Raw genomic sequence first — 24569 nt, 5'->3', positions numbered from 1 at the left:
ATAAATCAAAACAAGATCCTCTATGATCCACCTACTCAGTTCAGTTCAGTCACTCAGTTGTGTCCAACTCTTTGCGACCACTTGAACCACAGCACCCCAGGCCTCCCTGTCCATCACCAACTCCCAGAATTTACCCAAACTCATGTCCATTGAGTCGGTAATGCCATCAAACCATCTAATCTTCTGTCATCCCCTTCTCCTCCTGCCTTCAATCTTTCCCAACATCAGAGTCTTTTCAAATGAGTCAGCTCTTCGCATCAGGTGGCCAAAATACTGGAGTTTCAGCTTCAACATCAGTCCTTCCAATGAACACCCAGGACTGATCTCCTTTAGGATGGACTGGATGGATCTCCTTGCAGTCCAAGGGACTATCAAGAGTCTTCTCCAACACCACAGTTCAAAAGCATCAATTCTTCGGCACTCAGCTTTCTTTATAGTCCAACTCTCACATCCATACATGACTACTGGAAAAGCCATAGCCTTGACTAGATGGACCTTTGTTGGCAAAGTAACATCTCTGCTTTTTAATATGCTGTCTAGGTTGGTCATAACTTTCTTTCCAAGGAGTAAGCGTCTTTTAATTTCATGGCTGTAATCACCATCTGCAGTGATTTTGGAGCCCCAAAAAATAAAGTCAGCCACTATTTCCCCATTTATTTGCCATGAAGTGATGAGACCAGATGCCATGATCTTTGTTGTCTGAATGTTGAGCTTTAAGCCAACTTTTTCACTCTCATCTTTCACTTTCATCAAGAGGCTTTTTAGTTCTTCTTCACTTTCTGCCTTAAGGGTGGTGTCATCTGCCTATCTGAGGTTATTGAGATTTCTCCCGGCAATCTTGATTCCAGCTTGTGCTTCTTCCAGCCCAGCGTTTCTCATGATGTACTCTGCATATAAGTTAAATAAGCAGGGTGACAATATACAGCCTTGACGTACTCCTTTTCCTATTTGGAACCAGTCTGTTGTTCCATGTCCAGTTCTAACTGTTGCTTCCTGACCTGCATATAGGTTTCTCAAGAGGCAAGTCAGGTACTCTGGTATTCCCATCTCTTTCAGAATTTTCCACAGTTTATTGTGATCCACACAGTCAAAGGCTTTGGCATAGTCAACAAAGCAGAAATAGATGTTTTTCTGGAACTCTCTTGCTTTTTCCATGATCCAGCAGATGTTGGCAATTTGATCTCTGGTTCCTCTGCCTTTTCTAAAACCAGATTGAACATCTGGAAGTTCATGGTTCACATATTGCTGAAGCCTGGCTTGCAGAATTTTGAGTATTACTTTACTAGCGTGTGAGATGAGGGCAATGATGCAGTAATTTGAGCACTCTTTGGCATTGCCTTTCTTTGGGATTGGAATGAAAACTGACCTTTTCCAGTCATGTGGCCACTACTGAGTTTTCCAAATTTGCTGGCATATTGAATGCAGCACTTTCACAGCAGCATCTTTCAGGATTTGAAATAGCTCAACTGGAATTCCATCACCTCCACTAGCTTTGTTCATAGTGATACTTCCATAGTTGACTTCTCATTTCAGGATGTCTGGCTCTAAGTGAGTGGTCACACCATCATGATTATCTGGGTCGTGAAGATCTTTTTTGTATAGTTCTTCTGTGTATTCTTGCCACCTCTTCTTAATATCTTCTGCTTCTGTTAGGTCCATACCATTTCTGTCCTTTATTGAGCCCATCTTTGCATGAAATGTTCCCTTGGTATCTCTAATTTTCTTGAAGAGATCTCTAGTCTTTCCTATTCTATTATTTTCCTCAACTTCTTTGCATTGATCGCTGAGTAAGGCTTTCTTATCTCTTCTTGCTATTCTTTGGAACTCTGCATTCAAATGGGTATATTTTTCCTTTTCTTCTTTGCTTTTCGCATCTCTTCTTTTCACAGCTATTTGTAAGGGCTTCTCAGACAGCCATTTTGCTTTTTTGCATGTCTTTTTCTTGGGGATGAGCTTGTTCCCTGTCTCCTGTACAATGTCATGAACCTCAGTTCATAGTTCATCAGGCACTCTATCAGATCTAGTCCCTTAAATCTACCCACCTCCTTGAGTAACAGAAATAAAAACAAAAGTAAACAAGTGGGACCTGGTTAAATTTAAAAGCTTTTGCACAGCAAAGGAAACTATAAACAAGGTGAAAAGACAACCCTCAGAATGGGAGAAAATAATAGCAAATGAAACAACTGACAAAGGATTAATTTCCAAAATATACAAGCAGCTCATTCAACTCAATACCAGAAAAACAAACAACCCAATCAAAAAGTGGGGAAAATACCTAAACAGACATTTCTCTAAAGACATACAGATGGCTAACCAACACATGAAAAGATGTCCAACATCACTCATTATTTGAGATATCACCTCACACCGGTCAGAATGGCCCTCATCAAAAGTCTACAAATAAATGCTGGAAAGGGTGTGGAGAAAAAGGAATACTCTTGCACTGTTGGTGGGAATGTAAATTGATACAGACACTATGGAAGACAGTATGGAGATTCCTTAAAAAAACAGGAATAAAATCACCATATGACCCAGAAATTCCACTCCTAGGCATATACCCTGAGGAAACCAAAATCAAAAGAGACACATGTATCCCACTGTTCATCACAGCACTATTTACAATAGCTAGAACATGGAAGCAACCTAGATATCCATCAATGATGAATAGATAAAGAAGTTGTGGTATGTATACACAATGGAGTACTACTGAACCATAAAAAGGAACATATCTGAGTCAGTTCTAATGAGGTGGATGAACCTCGAACCTATTATACACAGTGAAGTGAGTCAGAAAGAGAAATACTGTATTCTAACACATATACACAGAATCTAGAAAAGTGGTACTGAAGAATTTATTTACAGGGCAGCAATGGAGAAATAGACATAGAGAACAGACTTATGGACATGGAGAGAGGGGAGGAGAGGGTGAGATGTATGGAAAGAGTAACATGGAAACTTACATTACCATATGTAAAATAGATAGCCAATTGGAATTTGCTGAATGGCTCAGAAAACTCAAAAGGGGCTCTATATCAACCTAGGTGGATGGGATGGGGCAGGAGATGGGAGGGAGGTTCAAAAGAGAGGGGATATATGTATACCTATGGCTGATCCACGTTGATTGTGTCTCTCTTTTCATCTTAGCTGCCGGGAAGCTAAGAGATAAAATTCATCTCCATACCATACTGATCCTTGTGGCTCTGCATATTCTATGTTCTCCCTGGTTCTGTCATCTATTTTCAGTCATCTATTTTACTCATATTTAATTATTACAAGACACCGAACTCTTCTATAGAATGTGAGAAGCCATTTACTAACTAATTCACTCAAGAGGAAAATTTTGACTTAAGTGTTAGGAAAAGAACACCTAACTTGGGATAGTCAAGAATATTAGATATTAGAATAGGACCTACCTATTCTTCACATTTATCCCCTCTCCTTGGGCAATTCATCTAACCTTTCGGATCTATAGTTTCTCATGTCAAGTAGGAATAAGAATCTCTAAAGACCTCTCAGAATCATTTACGTGTACAAGTGTGCTTGTCAAGTGCTCTGTAAGGTCAAGAATGATTACTTTCACAATCAGAAAAGAGGTGGATGTTCACTCAAGTGAAGGCGCGCACGTCCACGTGGCTCCAGTGCAGCGCTGAGGACCCCTGCAGGCAAGCACTGAAGATGAGCGGTGACGGCGCCCTGAAGCAGCCACCATGCTGGGCTCGCTAGAATGCTTCAGCAGGACTCTCCAAGAAGGAATAGGCCTGGTGGACATGAGCGCAAACACCTCCAGGAACAATCCCAATTCAGTAAACATCTTAAGTCAATTTGTTGGTTTTGGTCACTAATCTAAATTGATCAGCTTAAACTATAGTGGGAATGAGACCATGGCTTGTTCCCCACGAACCTGTGGGCTACAGCTGTCTCTCTCACCAGACCCATCACAGGAACAGGCTGTGGTTCACCAGGGGCCTACGCTGTGGGAAACCACATCTCTCTTTCTCCTTAACCACCTACCAGTGACAGCAGACGTATCACCAATTGCTGCATACAAAAGTACTCATATACTATTAATGTAATTCAGAGAGGGGAATTTTTTTTAAGGTTAAATTTGGGCTATAATCAAGTAGCTCTTAATAAGTAGGTGAGAGTAGGTGTTTCTCCATTTTTAGAATAACTTGCTGACTTATCCCAAGAAGTTCAAACATTTTCTTAATATCTCTAAGTCTTTTATTCCAAAAGTCCATCCCCTCACTAACCACTGAGCGCAGCAGCTGCCTACCCATGGAGGAGAGAAGGAGGAACTGCTACAGAATGGCATGTTGGGAAGGTCATGAGGGAGGAGAAGTTGAAAGGTACGGGTTCAAGTTCCACCTCCACTCCTTGCAAATGAGTTAATGTGATCCTATCACCTAATGATAACTCATACATGCTGCTGCTGTGCTATGCTCAGTCGTGTCTGACTCTGCAACCCCATGGACAGTAACTCGCCGGGTTCCTCCGTCCATGGAATTTTCCAGGCAAGAATACTGGAGTGAGTTGCTATTTCCTACTCCATGGGATCTTACTGACCCAGGGATTGAACTCGCATCGCTTACATCTCCTGCATTGCAGGCAGATTCTTTACCACTGTGCCACCTCGTACAGCCCAATAACTCATACAGACTGAGCCATATTATTTGCCAGTGCCCTTTGAGGGCTTCATGACTCTTTTTACCCTCACAGCAACTCAGTGAGGTTGATACCTTTCTCACCTTATTGTCTAGATTGTAAGAGCTGAGACCTTTTAGAAAAGTCAAATGACTTGTCCCATATCCAAAAGCTGGGGAGTAAGACACACTGGGATCTGAACTCAAACTGTGACTCTAAGCCCCTGAGTCTTGACCACTGCGCGGACAGTGCTTTCCTAAATCCTGCTTTTCTCCATTTGCAAGATAAGGGAATGATAAAGCAGGCAGTAGATTTCCCACAAGGCTGTTCCAAGGATGAGAGGCACTCACAGAAGTGACAGCACTTTAGAAGTCTAAAGGGCTATACAAACAGGACCCGTTTCTACTCAAGTCAGCACGCATTTTCGAACACCAACTACAAGGCCAGAAGGAAGTTACTTCTGCGTACATTCTGAATACAGAAGAGAAACAACAGCAACAACAAAAGACTTTGAAAATCCATCTGTGAAAATGTGTGACTTCGGAGATGAGAGCAACGGAAAAACCCATTCAGGACCTGTCCACGCCCTTCAGAAAGACACAACTGTCATCTCCACTGCTGGAATTTCAGTCAGTAAAAGCTGTTCTACTGCAATGCTCATCCATTTCCAAGGCAACCCACTTGCAAAGGAGTTTTCTCCAGGATTCAGTTGACTTTAGACCAATCAAGTGGAAAACAACTATTCATAGCTGTAACTTTCTAATTTTGAATACCCAAGCTTTGGAGAAATGAATAATAGAATCCTTGGGACTTGACTGCACCTGATCAAATGCTTCTCATTCTCGGCTGAACCACTCGAGTATCATGGCTGCATGATACAGTACAAAGAGAGCCAGGCCGGGGGTCCAAAGACCTTGTCCTAAGCCTGACCCCGACAATACAGAATGTGTGACCTCCAGCAAGTTGCTAGCTGTAGGAAGCTCTGATTTGGCTTCCTAAAATAGAAATCATGCTTGCTCTAATTGCATCAAGGGTTATGGAACAATTGTACAGTGTATAAAAGCCTCTATAAGTTATATAGCACTACACAAAAATAAAGTATTTTGTAACATATACTCAACCCAGCTTCTTCAACTCTCTGAATGCCCTTTGAACTGTGCCCAGGGGAAACTTCAATGCCATCTAAAATAACTTTGATCGAAAAATGCAAGCTGGAGCAAAGGAGGAAAAAGCAAAGTGTAAAAACATGAAAAGTGCCATAAAAAATTTATTTTGCTATAGTCAATGAGGACCTCCTGGGACCCTTCCTGATTTCTTTTTAGGGAAGACGCACATTTCTTGATCACAGACTTTAAAAGTACAGTGGACAAAAATATACTGATGTGAAAGCTTCAAATATATGAAAGTTTCAAAACTCCTCTGGCCAAACAAAATCTCCCTTGCATCGGAAATTTCCCTTCTCGCCCTGAATAAGCTAACAAACCAAAACCATAGCATAAATTGTCATGGTAAGATACCATTCCATGCTCCAGTGATAGATGCAAGGCATTCTGGAAGGAAATCATTGAGTAAGCAGAAGCAAGGCTGAGGTTTTGTATCCTCTTGACCCTGTCATTTAATCCTCCTTCTCTTCCTTACATCATGTGAGTCACAGACAGAAAAGGCATATGTATGATTTAAAGTCAAAGCTCCTGAAATTTTCCCCAGAACGGTTTGCCCCTCTGCCCTTCTACACACTAAACTGTGGAACTGGCATCCTTGGGGGTGGACTCTGACTGCCAGTAGGGTATGACGTCAAAATGGGCAGCCACGGAGTCACTAGAGAAGGTAGGAATGCACTTCTCCTGCCAAGGCCAAAAGCTTTTACTGGGACTCACCAGTGGCTGAAAAACAAATGTTTTATTTGATACCCCAATACAGTAGGAAGCAACATTTGCAGAAAAGAAGGTAACAGCCTGTAAACAGAAGTTGGAGGTGGTTTACTAGATAAAACAGCACGGGAGAAAACAATATGACACTGGATTCTATCTAAATTGAAATTTTAAAAACTGATGCTTTAATTTGCTCCTATGACATTTCATATGCCTAATTGTTAAACTGAAATTGGCACCTTTTATTTTCTCAACTATTAGTCAAACAAAATGGAATTATTTTCTAGATGGAAATTTTCTCAGTGAGGCATGCCCATACTTGGGCAGTGTTGATGGCATGTCTTTTTTTTTTTTTTTTTTTTTAATTTTTGCCTTCATGATCTCTACTTAAAAAAAAAAAAGTTTTGTTAAAATATAACTTATACAGCATATAATTCATGCATTTAAAGTATACAATTTCATGTTCCTTGCATGTTCACAGAGTTGTACAACTATCACCACAATCAATTTTAGAACAGATTTTGATCATCCCAAAAAGAAATGCCATGCTTATTAGCACTCATTTTTTCTCCCAACCCTCAGCCCCTGGCAACCACTAACCTACTTTCTTTTTCTACAGAGCTGGATGTGTGCGTGTGTGACTGTGTGTGTGCACGCATGTGTGTGCGTGTGTGTGTGTACACTCAGTTGCTCAGTCGTATCCAACTGTTTGGGACCCCTTGGACTGGCTCCTCTGTCCATGGGATTCTCCGGCAAGGATACTGGAGCGCGTTGCCATGCCCTCCTCCAGGGGATCTTCCCAACCCAAGGACTGAACCCACACCTCCTGTGTCTCCTTATTGGCAGGGGGATTCTTTACCGCTGAGCGCCTGGAAATCCCTATAGAGCTGACCGGCATGTCTTATTTAAGAGTGCTTATGCTCATCATGCTTCCTCCTGTGAGCACAGAGCCTGATTCTGTGCTCTCCTTTCTACCTGCAGTGTTCTCCTCAACCTTCACCCAATTTTTTTTCTTTCTCATCCTTTGGAACTCAACTCAAGTAGGACTTTTTCAGAGAAGTCATTCCCTGACCTCCCCAGCAAATCCTACTATTATCAGACTTTTATAGCACCATGAGTCACTCCATCATAGCACTTACCATAGATACAATTTAACATTTACTTGTATGTATTGGATTAGTAAGTGTCTCTACCAAAAGACTCAGTTCAGTTCAGTTCAGTTCAGTCGATCAGTCGTGTCCGACTCTTTGCGACCCCATGAATCGCAGCACGCCAGGCCTCCCTCCCAAAAGACTACTAGCTGCCTAAGGGTAGAAAGAGTCTTTAATTTTGTTCACCATCGTATTTCCAGCATCCAGCACCAAACTTAGTACACATTAGATCTTCGATAAACATCCTATATGAAGGGAATAAGAGACAGATGTATGAATGAGGTATCTCAGTCTTCCTGATACTGTTGTGGTCCCGGGGTTTACTGAGAGACTCTCTCTAGAGTTTTCAGTACTGAATAACTTTCCCGTGACTTCACTTGTTCACAAGGAACAAAGATTAGAGGGCTAAGGATCTCCTAGAGCAGGGAAGCTGAGTAATATTTTATAGTAAAATCCCTTGAAAGCAAAATAGTTTCAAAACATGCAACCAAGATAAATTTGACAAATTTTAAAACTTTAAAATAAAAAAATTAAAGAACAAATGAGCGAATAACCAAGTGACAGATAACAGATTTTAATATGAGAAAAAAGTTGACATTTCACCCAGAAAAGAAAACTATCTGTATCCTCAGCAAAATCTAGCCACACCACCCATTTCATCCAGTCAATTTTAGCTACTTTAGTTAAGTTTGTTTTATGTACTTTCTCAAATAATAAATGTAATCACTTAGAAAATAAGTAATAAAAGGATACATAATATGACTTCTGATTCTAAGCTAAGATTTCTGGATTAACCATGTAGGACTTCAAGGGAGAAAAGGAAAGGCTACTTCATCTATTGTGCTTAAGTTTATCACTACTCCATAGTGAAAGAAAAAGGAATTAATGTTGATAATATTACACAAGGTGAATTTGGATGTGAACAATGACTTTCAAATTTCATTCTCTCTAGCTAGATGCTGTGAAAAAGCCTGATCTAACCTTTATCCTAATCACTCTAGCACAATGGCTACGAACTTTGCCTGGAGTCAGACAGATGCCAGTGTCCCAGCAACACCACTTGCCAACCACGTAATGTCAGGTGAGTCACTCACTTCTGCAAGCTTCAGGTCCCTAACCCTAAAAATGAGGACATTAACCTCAAGGGCTTTGATAAGGAAAACTAAGATTACAATTTTTAGGTACCTGCAGAGTACCTATTGCAGAGATTGTGTCCAATAAATATTCATTGTTATTATTCTCAGCAACATTTTATCAACAAAATTCATCATGTTCTACACAGATTTGTTCACATTACTGCTGATAGCTCTCCTTTGTAAGATGAGTGTGACGGGACAAGCAGTCACATAAACAGACCAACCTGCAAAATCTGAGGGCTGCTCAGGCTCACCAACAACAAGGACAAAATTAAGAGATTCCAGGTCTTCACTTCCTCTAAGTAGAAGATATTATTTACCATTTATGGAGTAAATAATGGAACTAAAATATTCACTCACTAATATTTATTAAAATAAGTGTCAGTCACCTATCCCTTTCCATTAAGAAACATGCATTTCTCCAAGCACCACCCAGTCCACCTAAGCTTACATCTCATTGGTCAGGACTAAGTCACATGGCTTAGTCCCTAGCCTCAGGGGACCCTGGGAAATCTATGTTTTCAGCTGCCACACTGCCGTCATGAACAAAATTGGCGTTTTGAGGAGAAAGAAGAAAAGGAGAATATATACTAGGCAGGCTACCAAGCAGAGTCTCCTAAAATGTACTTCTATGGTTGTTTTTTTCCTTCTGGTTTTTGTTTGTCTGGCCCCATCATGCAGCATGTGGGATCTTAGTTCCCTGACTAGATATCGAACCTGTGCCCCCTTCAGTGGAAGTGTGGACTCTTAACCACTGGACCCCCAGGGAAGTCCCATATGGTTGTTTAACTACAGAAATATAATGACCACATTCTTTTCTTCTAAAGGGGGAAGGGATCTTTTGGTAGAAGCCCCTCAGTTTGCTCACCCTCTGTGCTGGTCCATTCCTGGGTGAAGAGGCAATGAAACCTCACCAGCTCCTCACTCCCCTCCCCTCCCCTCCGGACACTCCTGTTGCTCCAAGGCTCAACTCAAACGCTCCTTTCTCTGTGATGCCTTTTCCTACTCCCCATGTCAAACCTAGACATTTTCCTTGATGCCCTCATACCACCTGGTGTGTAGCTCTACTATAGTAATTGTCATAGTCTCTGCAATTTGAATTGTGTCATTTTCTCCACTAAACTGTCAGGTTTCAATTTTCATCTCTGCAGGCCCAGTGCCCGGGTCTATGCCTGAAAAAAAAGTACTCCCTAAATATTTCCTTTGAACTGTGATGCTGGAGAAGACTCTTGAGAATACTATGGACTGCAAGAAGATCAAACCAGTCAATCCTAAAGGAAATCTACCCTGAATATTCATTGGAAGGACTGATGCTGAAGCTCCAATACTTTGGCCACCTGATGTGAAGAGCCAACTCATTAGAAAAGACCCTGATGATAGGAAAGACTGAGGGAAAGTGGAGAAGGGGATGACAGAGGACAAGATATTTGGATGACATCATCGACTCAATAGACATTGAGCAAACTCCAGGAGATGGTGAAGGACAGAGAAGCCTGGGTGCTGCAGGCCATGGGGTCGCAGAGTCAGACACCACTGAGCGACTGAATGACAACAACAAAATATTTCTCGGACTGAATCAAAATGGATTAAATTGAATTGACTTGCATTGCACTGCACTGAGACTCAGGGATCTGACTGCATCTCTCCTCTCACCCTGTTGTGGTGGCTCATGGGGTGTCTGCCCCAGAACCATGAAGAATGATGACAAGCTTACTAGCTTATGGTTCATACAAGTAGATCATGTCTCAATGAGATCATGCATTAGCTTGACTTTCTGGCCAAAAAAAAAGAGTCAAAAAAAAAAATTACATTAGCTTATTTCCTCTCAGGGGAACTATGGAGAAAGGAGTAAAAGTCACTGTTTAACAAACAAAAAGCTGAGAAAACATTTTTTTCATTTAAGAATATGACAAATTAGTGAAAGTGACAAAAATAAATAAAAACCTACCACATACTCAAAAAAAAAGTTGCACAATTGCCTAAAAGCCAAACTGTAATTGTGAATGTGCTGGCATTTGGCACAGAGATCAGGATTTCAAGGAAGTGAGCCACTCTTTCATGAACAGGACTAAACTGAAATGTCACAAGCAGCTTTTGATTAAACTACGATTGTCACAGTATATAGGAATGAACTAACATATGGTGTTTTTAAAATAAACTACTAACCACATCCAGTGGTTTCAATTAAAGAATGGTTCACTGCTTACAAAAATTCCCCTAGATCCAGCTGTCTTCCAAAAAAGTCCCATTGCCTCACTGAATTTCCACCGTCATCAGGCAGATTACTAAGGGACCAGTCTTGGATTAGATGTGAACACTCAGGGCAGCCTTTGTAGAAAGTACTTTCCCCCAGCTTTATCTCGTGGCTGCACAAATCCTGGGGGTAATCTCCTATAAGGAACATAAATTGAATTGTAGCTATCTTAAATGGCCTACTAGAAATCTCAGAGATTAACCAAAAGAATTTTTCAGAATGCTAAATATGATTATTTATATCTTAGTGCTCTGGAATTAAAAAAAAATAATAATAAACAAGTATTAAGAAAAGATCTAGTAAGACCCAAGTTTCTGATAGAAGGAACATCTCTTAGGGAGGACTCCAAAACCAATACAAAGAAGTAATGTAAACAGAACAATGAAAAGAAGCTCGAGAATCACTGTAATCATTTCATAATCATGGTAGAAAAACTATCCCTTGGGGGATTAAAGATAAGACAGGCAGAGGCCACTTGAAACTTGTCTGAGGACAGCATTAGAGATCTGGTCCTGCTAAGAAATGTGGTTCTATTTTGAGGGGTGAGAAGCTAGCCTCTGCCACTCACCCAGTGATTTTTCTGTTCTTTGGTCTCACCATCTTTCTCAATAGTCAGGGTCCCTCTACAGTGTCTCTTTCTCAGAACTGGTCATCTCCTCGCTCTCCTTGGGCTTCCCTAGTGGCTCAGATGGCAAAGAATCTGCCTGCAATGCAGGAGACCAGGGTTCAATCCCTGGGTCGGGAAGATCCCCTGGAGAAGGGAATGGCAACACACTCCGGTATAACTCCCTGGATAATTCCATGGTCAGAGGAGCCTGGTGGACTATGGTTACGGACTGCAAAGAATCAGACACAACTGAGCGGCTAACACTTTCCTATCTCCTTACCTTCAGTGCCATTCATGTACTTTTTTCCTGTGCCCCTCCACCCACACTGGCCAAAATGTGGAATTCAATGACATTTTTAAAAATCAATTGTTACTAGAAATAAATACAAGCTTCAGGTTGGTTTTTCTACTAATACGTTGCCCTTGATTGATCTCTTTTTCATCCAAGCTAGTACGAGCCTTCTATTAAAATTCCCCATCTTCACACTTAAAGGCAGAACATTTTCCCCACCTGCCAGACAAGGAAAGCCTCTCTGTCACTTCTACTGTACACAAAAAATATGCAATGCAAAGATCCTGAAGTTTATCCCATTATATTCATCACTTAGGTGTTTTTATAAATGTCAGAAAGAATCATAAAACAATAGAATAAAAGGAGCTTAAAGAGAACGTGGCATACACATTTTCCAGTCAATTTGATAGGGGAAAAAAAAATCTATAAACCTTCCAAGTTTGATTTGAGCAAGTAAATAATAACTCAGGAAAAGTTTCCTTTAGCCACACACTTCTCACGCACTTTAGAAAACGTTGATTAGCATTTGATCTAAATGAGTCGCCAGTGGAATACCAGTTATCTACCTTCAGTTCTCATTAACCATAGTATCTTTTGTTCAAAATCTATATTTAAGAATTGGAGGAACAAGGGAGAATATTAGCCATCTCTGGGTGTGGACATCAATAAAATAATCCAAAAATCTCTCTGAACTTTTTTGCTTGTTTGTTTCCTTGGTTTTTGTTCATTTGGGGAATTCAGCAATTTCACAAGAAATAACAAAGCAGAGTCAAAGAACTGACCTAGGATTTTATAAGCTGCTCATGCATGCATTCTGGATACTATATGAATCTGCAGTGAATTTCTAGTTACAGAAATTGCTATTCCCATGACTTGGTAACAGAAATCAGCCTATTTTTTGCTGAAAACAACTTCAGTTTTGAACAAACACAGCCAGCTATACAGTCGGCATGTTTCCTGTAAATCTGCATCCAGAAGTCACATTTTCCATTACACCTAAGTTATTCCTTCCCAAAACCTCGTAAATGAAGCAGAATCAATTAAATGTAATTTCTCTGTGGCCTCTGTGTTAAAATTTTGGTAACTGACAAAGGATAATTTTAATACAGATTGCTGGAACACAATAACACCACTACCAAAAGTAACTCTTAAGGGTATTGAGTACACTCTGCTTTTTTAAAAAAAAAAAAGGAATTTGACTTAATTGGCAAACACCAAAAGAATAAAAAATTTCAGGGACATTCTTGTTTCAAAACCATTACATCATAATTCTGAGAAGGATGTACAAAGGTCACCTAAGTTCATCCCTGCAGCAACATGGATTAATCTGTTTATCCGTGATAAACATACATAAACAATTCTTAAAATTCTCCATGTAAGACACTCCACAAACAGCCTCCATGACATAAACTGATTAACGAATCTCACTATCATAAGTAACCTCTTTTACATACTATCCTCACTTGGCAAAGTGGAATATGTACCCCAAATAGTCTTATGCAGAGGGAAGCTTAACTCCAACTCAACATGCTAATACAGTTCTTTAGTGAAATGCCATCTTAAATAACATTTTGCATTCTTGCACTGACATACATATCTTCACACATTTCAATATTTTCTCATGAGAAAAAGTACATGCAGGGTAGCACTTATTATTTCTGTTTTGAAAATATGAACAATTTCTATTTTTTATGTGCTAATTAGTCATTCCAAAGCAAAGTTGCAGAACTATACAGCATGAGAAAAAATACTTTTCCTGGCCTTCTCTCTTTTCGTGTCACTATTGTTCAACTCACTCTACTGCACAACTCCAGTGATTTCTATTTTAATCACATTTGAATAAGATTTAGGTTGGGAAAAATAGCATTTTTTTAAACTAAGGTAGTTGTTAATATTAAACTTTTCAGTTTTTATTTTTGCAGACAGAGCAGAATATTTTAACCTACTTGATCATTTCTGGACATTTTATTTGTATACCCACTCAAAGGATATGCTACTTCAAAACATGACTCATATTAAATATGAGATATTGCTCCTGCCAGTGGGGCTCTAATGATGTCGTTGGAGAGACGACACACACCTGAATTAAAGAAGTGAGTCAATACTCAAATCACCACAGGTCTAAGTATCAGAACATGTAACATACTTGTAAAATAATGTAAAATACTTGCCACAGGAGTTCAAAAACTGGGAAAGTCACTATGTGCTGGTATAAATGCTCTTTAAGGCCTGCAGAAGCAGAGTAAACCTACAATTTGCATTAAACTACTTAAAATATTGAAAACAGTAGAGGAAGCTCCATTACAGTCTCAATCTCTTTTTAAATGTCTAAGAGGCCCAAGTTAGGAAACTGTTTTCAGTAATGAGGAGCATTGGAAGGGTTTATTATTATTATTATTATTATTACTATTTATTTAATTAAGGAGAGACAAGATGAAAGTGACAGTTTAGCAATCTGGAAACCTTATCAGAAATAACTCCCTTCTATTTCAAGTCAGACCCTAAAGGCAGAAAATCCAAAGAAGATAATGCCTTAGGAATGCGAAGGAAAAGGCAGACACAAGAGACACTGATGGAAAACCAACAGGACTCAGTGAGTGGCTGTCTATGGAAGAATACTTAAGAGTCAAAGATAACGAAGATTTTGATTATATAGGTAACAAAGATGACAGGGACTCCATGCTCACCACACCTCTACAGAAATGTGTTGAAAAGTCAAGTAACACTCCCCATCCATGGGAAAGTTATTAAAAGAACCCAACATTCCTGCTTCCAGATTGTGGTCATGGAAGAATTCCAGAGAATTTATTTATAGAGTATACCCATGGTCCCCTATGGTCCCTCATAGCAATTTTTGCATTAACAGTTCAAGTCCATAAAGTCCTGAATCTAAATCCCTGGAATTAAGAACCCATAGAGTCCTTCAAGAACTTTTTATATGAGAAATTTCCTAAATAGAATTACCATTTCAAGAAGATCCGTACCAATATCTTTCTTTTTTTAATCACACATATACTCTCAAATATGCTCACACCCTCAAGATTCCTATCTTATAACCTTGAACCCAAACCACAGGATGCGTCCTGCCTTCTGCTGAGGAGCTAATGCCCGTGACCCACAGTCATTTACACCCTCTTCGCTTCATTAAAGTATACTTCACATCTGACATTCCACACGGGGCTCTGGTTTTCTCCCATTTTCCACCCCAAGTCACAGTCTCTTTTTAGCCTGCGTACCCCAGCCCCTGGAGCACAGTGGAACCCTCTGAGGCCTCCAGAACTCATGAGTCACTATAAATAGCAACAACATCAACTCTCCCATGACACACGTAAACGCACTATTCATAACATCTCATGGCATGATAAAATGGAATAACTATTGTAATAGAACAGTCAGAGGCTACGAGAAATGACACTCTTCCATAGTGTGAAGGACTGCCGCTTGGAGGCAGCTTCAAGGTGACTTCAAGTGAATCGCATTTCCAAAACGCCAGGCTCCTATGAGGTTTACACAGTTAACCAGTGAAAGAAGGTGGAAGCACCATGACACAGCCCTCCTGTACTCATCAGCAGCACAGAGGAAGAAACAGCAATTATGTGTACCACACAAAACACAACATTGTTGAGCCTGCCTCGTGCCACCAGAAACACATGTATGCCAAACATTTTCCTCTCTGCACAGCACTGCCTTCAAGCTGCTGACTCGTCCCACCCAACTGCCCTTCTTAGCCAGATTAATTTCACTGAGAAACACAAAGAAAGAGGCAGGAAAGAGATCCTTCTCAGGAAAGAAGGGACAGACCATTTGCCTTCAGGGGCTCAGATGCGGAATTCCAACTACTGGCTGAATTCAAGGACACAGGTGGTAATAAGCAGTCACTTGCTCTACTGGCTGTCTTTTACACAAAATAGGAGCACGATCAGTATCACTTCTGCCTAGTGAACATCTTGTTTCCTTGGTCCTTTCATGCTATGCAGCATCCAGGCTGTACCACCAGCAAGTTATTAATAAGAGACTCAATTTAAGGTAGATCTCCTGAAGATGCCATTGGGATCCAGGAGTCAAGCTGACAGCCAAAGCAAAGGAAAAGCTAGTGGGCACTGATAGCACAAAAGGCAGAAGCGCTTAAAGAAGTAATTCTGCAAAGTTTTAGTCTGACGCTTTGGCATTACCTGTGTACAGTGGATGGGAAAAGATGAGCTCAAAGAAAGTGTTCAGAATAACTCAAAATAATAATTGCTAACCAGATACACCGCTCATTTAACACTCAGAGCACTACGGATTAACTTCTATCATTATTCCCTTTACAGGAGAGGAAAGTGGAGTACTGAGAGCTTAAGTATCTTGCCAAGTTCACGCTGCTGGTATGAGCCGGTATTCGAACTGTCTAGCTCAAACGTGCTCCTAACTGCCGTGACCCACTGCCTTTTCAGTAAAATTCCATCACAAGTGACCCTTCTGAAAAGGCCAACTTTTAGGTTTTCAATTATTTTTTAATACAAAAAGCCTTTGTTTCAGACCTAAAGATAAAGTGCATCCTCCTACGTATATAGGATGAAAAATAAAGAAGAGGATGAAAAAGACAGTGTATTTCTTTTGTGTTTTATTTCTTAAAAGGGACAGAATCTACTCTTTTCATGCACACTTCAGACTTCCTTCTCTCCTGCATACTGGTTCACTGGGAGGATACGCAAATGGTGCAGAGAAAATTGTAAGAATCTTAGATATCGGTATTCAAGGCCTCACCCGAAAACATGTAAGAATCAAGGAAAAAGTAGAAATGCACCCAGAAGAATGAAGTCGGGTTGGGGGAGGGCACAGGGGAAGTCAAATGACAAAATCCCAAATAATCTTGGCTCTTATGCAAAGGTACTCTGTTCATTTCCCTGGAAGCACCAAACAAAAGCGGCTGTCCATTTCTCTGCTTCAGTTTCCTGGCTATAACTGGATCACCCACGGGCATCCATGTTCCAGGCTCACAGAACAATGCTCACTAGCATAAATCCATCAGTCCTGGTACTCATCCAAAGAGCTAAAAAAGACTACCACACAACTGAATGAACGTCTGTGCACGCATACCTAGCGACAGGATCCCACCATGGGCAAGACATATGTGTGAGAGGCAGTTAGCACCTCCCAGCACCGAGGCATGTGCAAGCTTGTCAAGAGATAGATTACACATCAGACCGAAATGCTGAACAGGATGTTCTGCTTGTAGCTCTGTTTGCTAACATTTTATACATCTTCAGAGTCTCTGCTGTCACAGAGAGGCCTGTGAGTCCCCCACGAGCACCCCAGCACACTAACAAAATGCGAAGTGCAGAGGTCACTCCATCGATGGTAGGAGTTTAGCTCGTCTAGGACCACCTCCCCATCCAGAATGGGCAACCCTCGGAGGACGGCAGTTGCTAACTTAGGGGGAAGAAAAAGTGCACAGTGGGGGAGGCAAAGGGTTATTTTTAAGAAAGAGCACAATCGAGCTTTTCTCTCCACCACCCACTCCACACCACCTCCTCGCTCCCTTGTCTCTCCTCCTGCCTGCTCTTCCACTTCACTTGTCTTTCCCAGCCTCCCGCCCCATTGCTCATGTCCCACACTTCTCACACGCGTTTTCTTCTCTGTGTCCCAAAGTGGGACACCAGCTCAAATGCCACACAGAGAAAAACAGCTGTGCGAGGCCTCAGAGCTGCTGCTGAGCTTGAGGGTGGGAAGAGGGGGACAGGGACAAAGAAGCTGGCTAGCTTCCTCCTCAAAGCTCCCAACGCCTAAGATTCAAAACATGCATCCACTTTTTAGAAGCCTTCTCTTGACACCAGAGCCACAGGGAAGAGAAAAAAGCTTCTGTGTTATAAGCTAAATGAACCCATTAATTATGTCATCTTCCCGATGTGCCTGAATACTGGAAGATATTTGGCTTATGTCTTATTACAAATATCCTTTACTATTTGTCCTATGCCTCCTCAATATGGTTTCCAAAGCTGAGTCACCTGAGCTCTTGTGTGGACTAGTGAGCATTTTTAAATGTAAGTGAGGAATCCACGTGCTCTGTGGATTGATTTCCTCCAACAGCTATGAGTGACAAGCAACTCAACACACTTGGGAGTCGTGTGCCTTGACCAAAGTAGTGCTTCAGCAATAGCTGAAATAATGAGGCACTTTCCAAAGTGGAGTAATTAAAAATCAGGGCCAACTTTAACATGGCAAGAGAAAAAGGCAGAGCAGGAAATATAAAGATCACGTATGAGGATTACAAACAAGAAAATCACTTGGATCTTCATCTATAAAGTGGAAAAGAGTGAGGCCAATAGAAGCAATACCTATGTCTTCCTCTGTGGCAATCCATCAACTCAACTGGATGGCTGGATGGCATCACTGACTCGATGGACGTGAGTCTGAGTGAACTCCGGGAGTTGGTGATGGACAGGGAGGCCTGGCGTGCTGCGATTCATGGGGTCGCAAAGAGTCGGACATGACTGAGCAACTGAACTGAACTGAACTGAACTGAAGCATATACACTGGGCTTCCCAGGTGGCACTAGTAGTAAAGAATCCACCTGCCAACACTGGAGACCTAAGAACCTCAGGTTCGATCCCTGGGTCGGTAAGATCCCCTGGGGAAGGGCATGCCAACCCACTCCACATTCTTGCCTGGAGAATTCCATGGACAGAGGAGCCTGGTGGGCTCCAGTCCATAGGGTCACATAGAGTCAGACATGACTGAACTGACTTAGCATGCACACACACACATACTATGTACCAGGCACTATGCTAGGTGCCAGAGATAACATAGGAGAAGAAGACAAACCTGATCCAAGTCCCATCAGCACAAGACAAAACTGTAGGTTTTTTCACTAACTGTAGGTTAGTAAACTCCTGAAGTGAAACATGTATTACAAAGGAAAGAGATGAGAACTGTGGAAGACCTACACTGGAGAAGCTATTAATACATCAGATAGAATAGCAGGGCAAAGCATTGCTCTCTGAAGAGACAACACTTTGAAGCCGGAACATAAAGGTAGAGAAAAGCTAACCAGGGCAAGAATGAGGGACCATTCCAGAAAGACAGAGTTGTACAAGCAAAGGTCCTGAGGCAGAAAAGGTTTGGATACCACTGAAAAATCAGTGTGGCTGAATTAAAGTGAACAAGGAGCAAGTAATGCAAAGGATTCTGGTGAGACACAGTGGACCCTGAGCTTTGACCAGGATTTCATTCTAAAGAGGGAATGGTATGGCCCAATTTGCACTTCGTGATAATCACTACTCCCTCTGTGTGGGAAAAGATATGAAAAGCAGAGGCTGTTCCAGTTGTCTTAAGCAAGAGGGTAGGATTCCCTGGATCAGAATATGGCAATCACATTAAAAAACAATAGACAGATTCAGAGGTATTTTAGACGTAGAACCAACAAAAGTTATTGACATATTGCAGATGAGGGTGACAGGAAGGAAAAAATCAGAGATGATTCTCATCAAGGGGCTCTATTTCCAGGTGGATTTTTTCAGCAGTGACAAGCACCACCTGATATAATGCCAGGTCCATGCAAGAATCTGGTCCAGGGGGCCAGTAGACATGGCATGCCTGTAGACATAAGTTACTTAAACCACAGATCTAAGAACAAGAGAAACTTTTGTCTTCACATTGGCGCCAGAGCCCTATAGTTTCCCCAAAATTACACGCTTAAATGTCCCTTTACATCTGAGTGCAATGATTTTTAAGTAGAATTGCACCAGATATGCACTGGGATGACCCAGAGGGATGGAATGGGGAGCGAGGAGGGAGGAGGGTTCAGGATGGGGAACACATGTATACCTGTGGCGGATTCATTTTGATATTTGGCAAAACTAATACAGTTATGTAAAGTTTAAAAATAAAATAAAATTTAAAAAAATAAATAAATAAATAAATAAAAATTAAAAAAAAAAAGAATTGCACCAGATAAACCAGCTACCAACCCATCTAGTCTCCATGATAAGCAGTGGAGAAAATACAGCAATTTCTTTCAGGATCTTCATGTCAAGTTGGATGTCAAATATGTCACAGGCATATGACAGCATAACTTACTGACTAGCAGAAAATAACTAACTGTAAAATACAAATTTATTGATCATTTCTTTGTTATCATCGTCTTTAACAATGATGTCTCCGTAGGCTCGCTTCAGAAATGAAGTATACAACCCAATGCAGTACTCCCCAAGGAGGAGACCTCTAAGGGTAAAGAGCATGAACTGCCTTCCGTCCTCTACACGCTCTACTCAAACTGGTCTCCAGAGGCCACAGGAAGTCACAGCATTCCGTGGAAGACAGAGATTCAGCCTCAGTGCCTTTCTGACCTGTTCATCCCTATTACCTACTTGAGTATTACTGGCATAGTTTCCACTGCCCTTCCTAAAAAGCTATTACATAATGATCATCTCAAAATCCTGTGGCCCATTTGTGTAAGTGAGCATCTCTTTCCCTTTCAGTATTTATAGAGATGATGCACTCCTGTTCTTAAATTGCAGAATGAGAGACGATGAGACAGACAGACAGACACACACACACAAACACACACACACACACGCACACACACTGGAGACAGCACCTCTGATTCTGGCTCAGGTCTTGCCAAAACAGATAGCAAATCGAGATAAACTAGTAATGTATTTGGAAAGGAATGTTATCTTTCGTTCCTCCAGACTATTAACTGTGACCTTTTTTGTCTGCATTTCAAGGACTTTGCTCGAAACAGACCCCATTTTTTTTTAGTCAACATACAAACAATGCATTTCAGAAAGGCTCTCCCCCAGTGTTCCAGTGAAAAGCATGCAACTCCTGCCTCCTGTCCTCTGGTCCCATGTAAGTCTTACATTTACTCCAACACTTCAAACTTTTAATTCAGTGGTCCATCCCCAAACTGTCCTCAGAACATTCCTCTTTAATTCGGTGGTCCGAGCTGACGGCTCCTCTCCACATAAGTACCTCTCTACCTGCTAAGCCACCTACTCAGCTCCAGTAGACAGACTATAAAAACAATTCACAGATTCACATCACTACACTTCACAACCTCATATTTAACTCTGTAAACTCACTTTCAACAGTTCTGAGCTGTTAATTCTAATTTAGCCTCTCATCACCTACAAAGACTGAACTGGATCTTTATCTTTGCCACCCATGATGGATTTTATTGCAGATTCTGGATTTCTGCAACTGTAGCAAAGAGAGGAAGAACTGGGCTGAGCTGGCCAACACAAAAAGCTGTCACTATGTAACTCATGTTGGGGAATCTTCCCAAACTGGCATATGTTTCTGCTGCTTTTCGCTTCTACTGCATATATTTATTCTCATTCCAGCCACAAAGCTGCCCAGATAGCCCAATGTTCTCCACATCAAAAGAAACCAAAGCAATAAACACATAAACCCAAACACACATCCATCCACTTGAATCCAAGGATGTGCTTTGACCTCCTGCTATTCTGTGCCAAATAACACCTCTATCCAAAGTCTGATGATGGCTAGTAGTTTCAACATTTTCAGAGCTGCGTCACTGTAAATGACCCTCTGATTTTCAGGATGTTTTCCCACTATTCTTTTTTAAATCAACCTGGCTAAATGTAACCTATAATCCTATAAATGTCATGTAAATACGTATGCGTGTATATGAGGAGGGCATGACAATCCAGTCCAGTATTCTTCTCTGGAGAATCCCCATGGACAGAGGAGCCTGAAGGGCTACAGTCTGTGGGGTTACAAAGAATTGGACAAAACTGAGCAGCTAAGGACAGCACAGTATGTGTGTGTGTATATATATACATACACATATACATATATATGTGTGCATATAGCCAAAAAGTTCATTTGTGTTTTTTCATAAGATGTTATGGATTATACTTTGTTGTTGTTTACTGGCCCAGTCATGTCCAACTCTCTTGTGAGCCAATAGATTGGGATTTTTCAGGCAAGGATACTGGAGTGAGTTGCCATTTCCTTTCTCCAAGGGATCTTTCTGACCTAGGAATTGAACCCATGTCTGCTGCTTCGCAGAAGGATTCTTTACCCCTGAACCACCAGAGAAGCCTCTATGGATTATACATACATATATATATATATATATATATATATATTCCTCATCTTGACCTGCTTTCTTAATAGAACCTACTTCTAAGGAGAAACAATGCAAAAATTTCTTGAAAAATTTCCCAGTTACTGCTGATAACTGCAGTTAAATATCACCTATAATACTCTGTCCTACTTCACTAATGGAAATACAAAATGCTAAACGCCTAAACGCTGTCAGATTTCTTCTGACCTGCTCAGAATTTTACCAGGTCTCCTCCTAGACCAACCTACAGGGACAAGAAAAGCATCACCTCCGGAGACATTATGCTTTAGAGGCGAGCATCCCAGCATCGCTGCACCCCTCCCCATTTGCCCTAAGATCTTCAAGCATGTCTTTCCCAAGGCCATGGGAGGGAGGCAGGGAGGGGCACCAGCACCCAGGGGGAACTCACTGAGAGGCTTCAGGATGCTGCTGCTGGACTCATCCGCATTCTCCACATCTGACTTGTCAGAATAGTTCTCAGAGATTCTCTCCTTTTCCTTCTTTTCTCGGTGGCCTGTCTTTCTCTTGTGACGTCTCCTTCTCCGGTAGCTCTTTGGCACATGGACCCCAATGTAGATGGTGTGGTGGCCTGAGGAAGGAACACAAATCACCAGTCATTTCAAACCACAGTCTCGGCTACATAGAAATCACACAAGACCCAGAGGTCAGAAAAAAAAAAAAAAATGTCCATAAATTCAACATTACCATTTCACATTTGACAAACTGGAAAAATAAAACTGCCTTCCAATTTTCATTGAACTAGATTGTAATTCAACCTGTTGGCTGCCACCAGGATTCGGTGAGGCTGTGTTCTAATTCTATCCAGATAGACTCTTTTTGTTTAGGCAAGTCAAAGAATATTGAACTAGAAATCAGGAATCCTTGATTCTGGTCAAACCTCTGCCATCAATGAGCTATCTGACCTTGAGCATGTCCCTTAATCATTCTGGGCCTCAGTTTCTTCATTTATATGAAGGTCTTAAACTGGGTAATCCTTAAGAGTCCTCTCCAGTGCCAACTTTCCTGGAGCCTGTGATTATACTGAATAGGGTGATGAAAAAGGAGTTATTGGAAAAAGGGGGGAAAAGACCTAATTCAAAGTTCAAAACGTCATTCTGTGGGTATAAGGTTTTACGCTAAAACTTTTTTTACCCCATCAGCAGAATAGAGACTTAGAACTGGGACAAACTAAGAAAAAATAAGACATACTTAGAGAGAAAATTTTAGAAATACTCAAATGTTCACACTAGGAAACAGCTAAAATGAATGTCAGCTACAGTGCCATTCTCATTTTTCTTTTTTCGTTTGCAAAAGTTTCTAAAAACTGGTTGTTGCTGTGATAAAAATAAACCCAGCCCAGTAAAGATTGCCTTGAAGAGAAGGGCATGAGGAAAAAAGATTGTGAAATGCTTTTAGTTCTCGAGATGGAAGAACTGCAATACTGACAAGTGGTATTATTTTTACAAAATCTGATAAGACAGAAGAAAAAGGAACTCAAAGTTCTACATCTTTTTTTCCACTGGAAAACTTTTACTTTCACTTTGTATGCGGTCTAACTTTGAATGTGGGAACCACCATTTCGGAAGTAATGTGAAAACTTCTTTTCTTTTTGAATTGCAAATGGGGGTTGCAAAAAAAGATGAGATTATCTAGGGATTTCCTCCACATTCTGGAATTATTCCATAATGACCACTGTATGGCACCAAAGACAATAAATATCACACACTCACATGCAAGACACATACATGCAAATGTCTGATGAATATACCATGAATTCCTTTCCACTGTCACTCACGAGGCCTATCTAAAAACACTGTAATTCACAGGGGTGTTCCCTTAAACTGGAAGGATTAAAACAATTATATCAAGCAAGATGTTCCAATCAAGAATGCAGAACCCCATGTGAATGAATAAGCAGTCAAAAAAAAAAAAAATCCGATACTTGGAATGAAGTCTGAGGCATCTATATAAAACATGAAGTCCCTGCCCCCAACACATACACAGACATACAAACACCCAGACACACACTCCAACTCAACTACTAAAAAGCACAGTGAAATTCTCCCTGCAGAATGTGGTGCCAGTGAGAAATTTATCATCTCTAACCATTTACAAGCAAATTGTTCTCATGGGAAAGCTATATTATACTAGGAAGTAGGAAACATCTAAAAAACAATGTGAATTAAGAAACAGTGTCAATTGTTTCCTGCGCTCCAGTTATTGAGGGAGTCCTGGAGCTTTATCTCAGGTCACACAATATATGTAAGCAAAGCATCCAGTTTCTTTAGTAAATCAAACATGGTCAGGAAATAGGAAAACATCACGAAAAATGTTAAGAAGTCAAAGAACAAATTTTAACCTGTCACATTAACTATTTTCTTATTAAAAAATGGTAACTAAGCAAAAAGAAAAAAAATGGCAATTAAACTGCAAGAGTCAAATTGATGTTACATGTAAAGATTTTTTTTAATATCTTTAGCCAAATCTGCATAGTATATTTGATAGATCATTTAAAAAACAGTTCATGTGCATGCTAAGT

General features: G+C 40.8%; 1 protein-coding gene across 9 annotated transcripts in view; it reads right to left on the bottom strand.

The window, feature by feature from the left end:
• The window catches only part of SLC4A4 (solute carrier family 4 member 4), a 309392-nt gene that overhangs the window by 264558 nt on the left and 20265 nt on the right, over window positions 1-24569 (bottom strand). For all 9 annotated transcript variants that reach the window (XR_008717186.1, XM_055588771.1, XM_055588772.1 and 6 more), the window contains one exon: window positions 22440-22619. Coding sequence is in view for 8 of the 9 variants with exons in the window: in XM_055588771.1 (XP_055444746.1) it covers window positions 22440-22619 (180 nt within the window). In the remaining variant the exon portion in view is untranslated. The remainder of the gene's footprint in view (window positions 1-22439; window positions 22620-24569) is intronic.

Source organism: Bubalus kerabau, chromosome 7 (genome assembly GCF_029407905.1).
Source record: "Bubalus kerabau isolate K-KA32 ecotype Philippines breed swamp buffalo chromosome 7, PCC_UOA_SB_1v2, whole genome shotgun sequence".
In the NCBI taxonomy this organism is placed as follows: domain Eukaryota; kingdom Metazoa; phylum Chordata; class Mammalia; order Artiodactyla; family Bovidae; genus Bubalus; species Bubalus kerabau.
The sequence above is the reverse complement of the archived record's forward strand: the minus strand, read 5'-3'. Positions and strand labels throughout refer to the sequence as shown.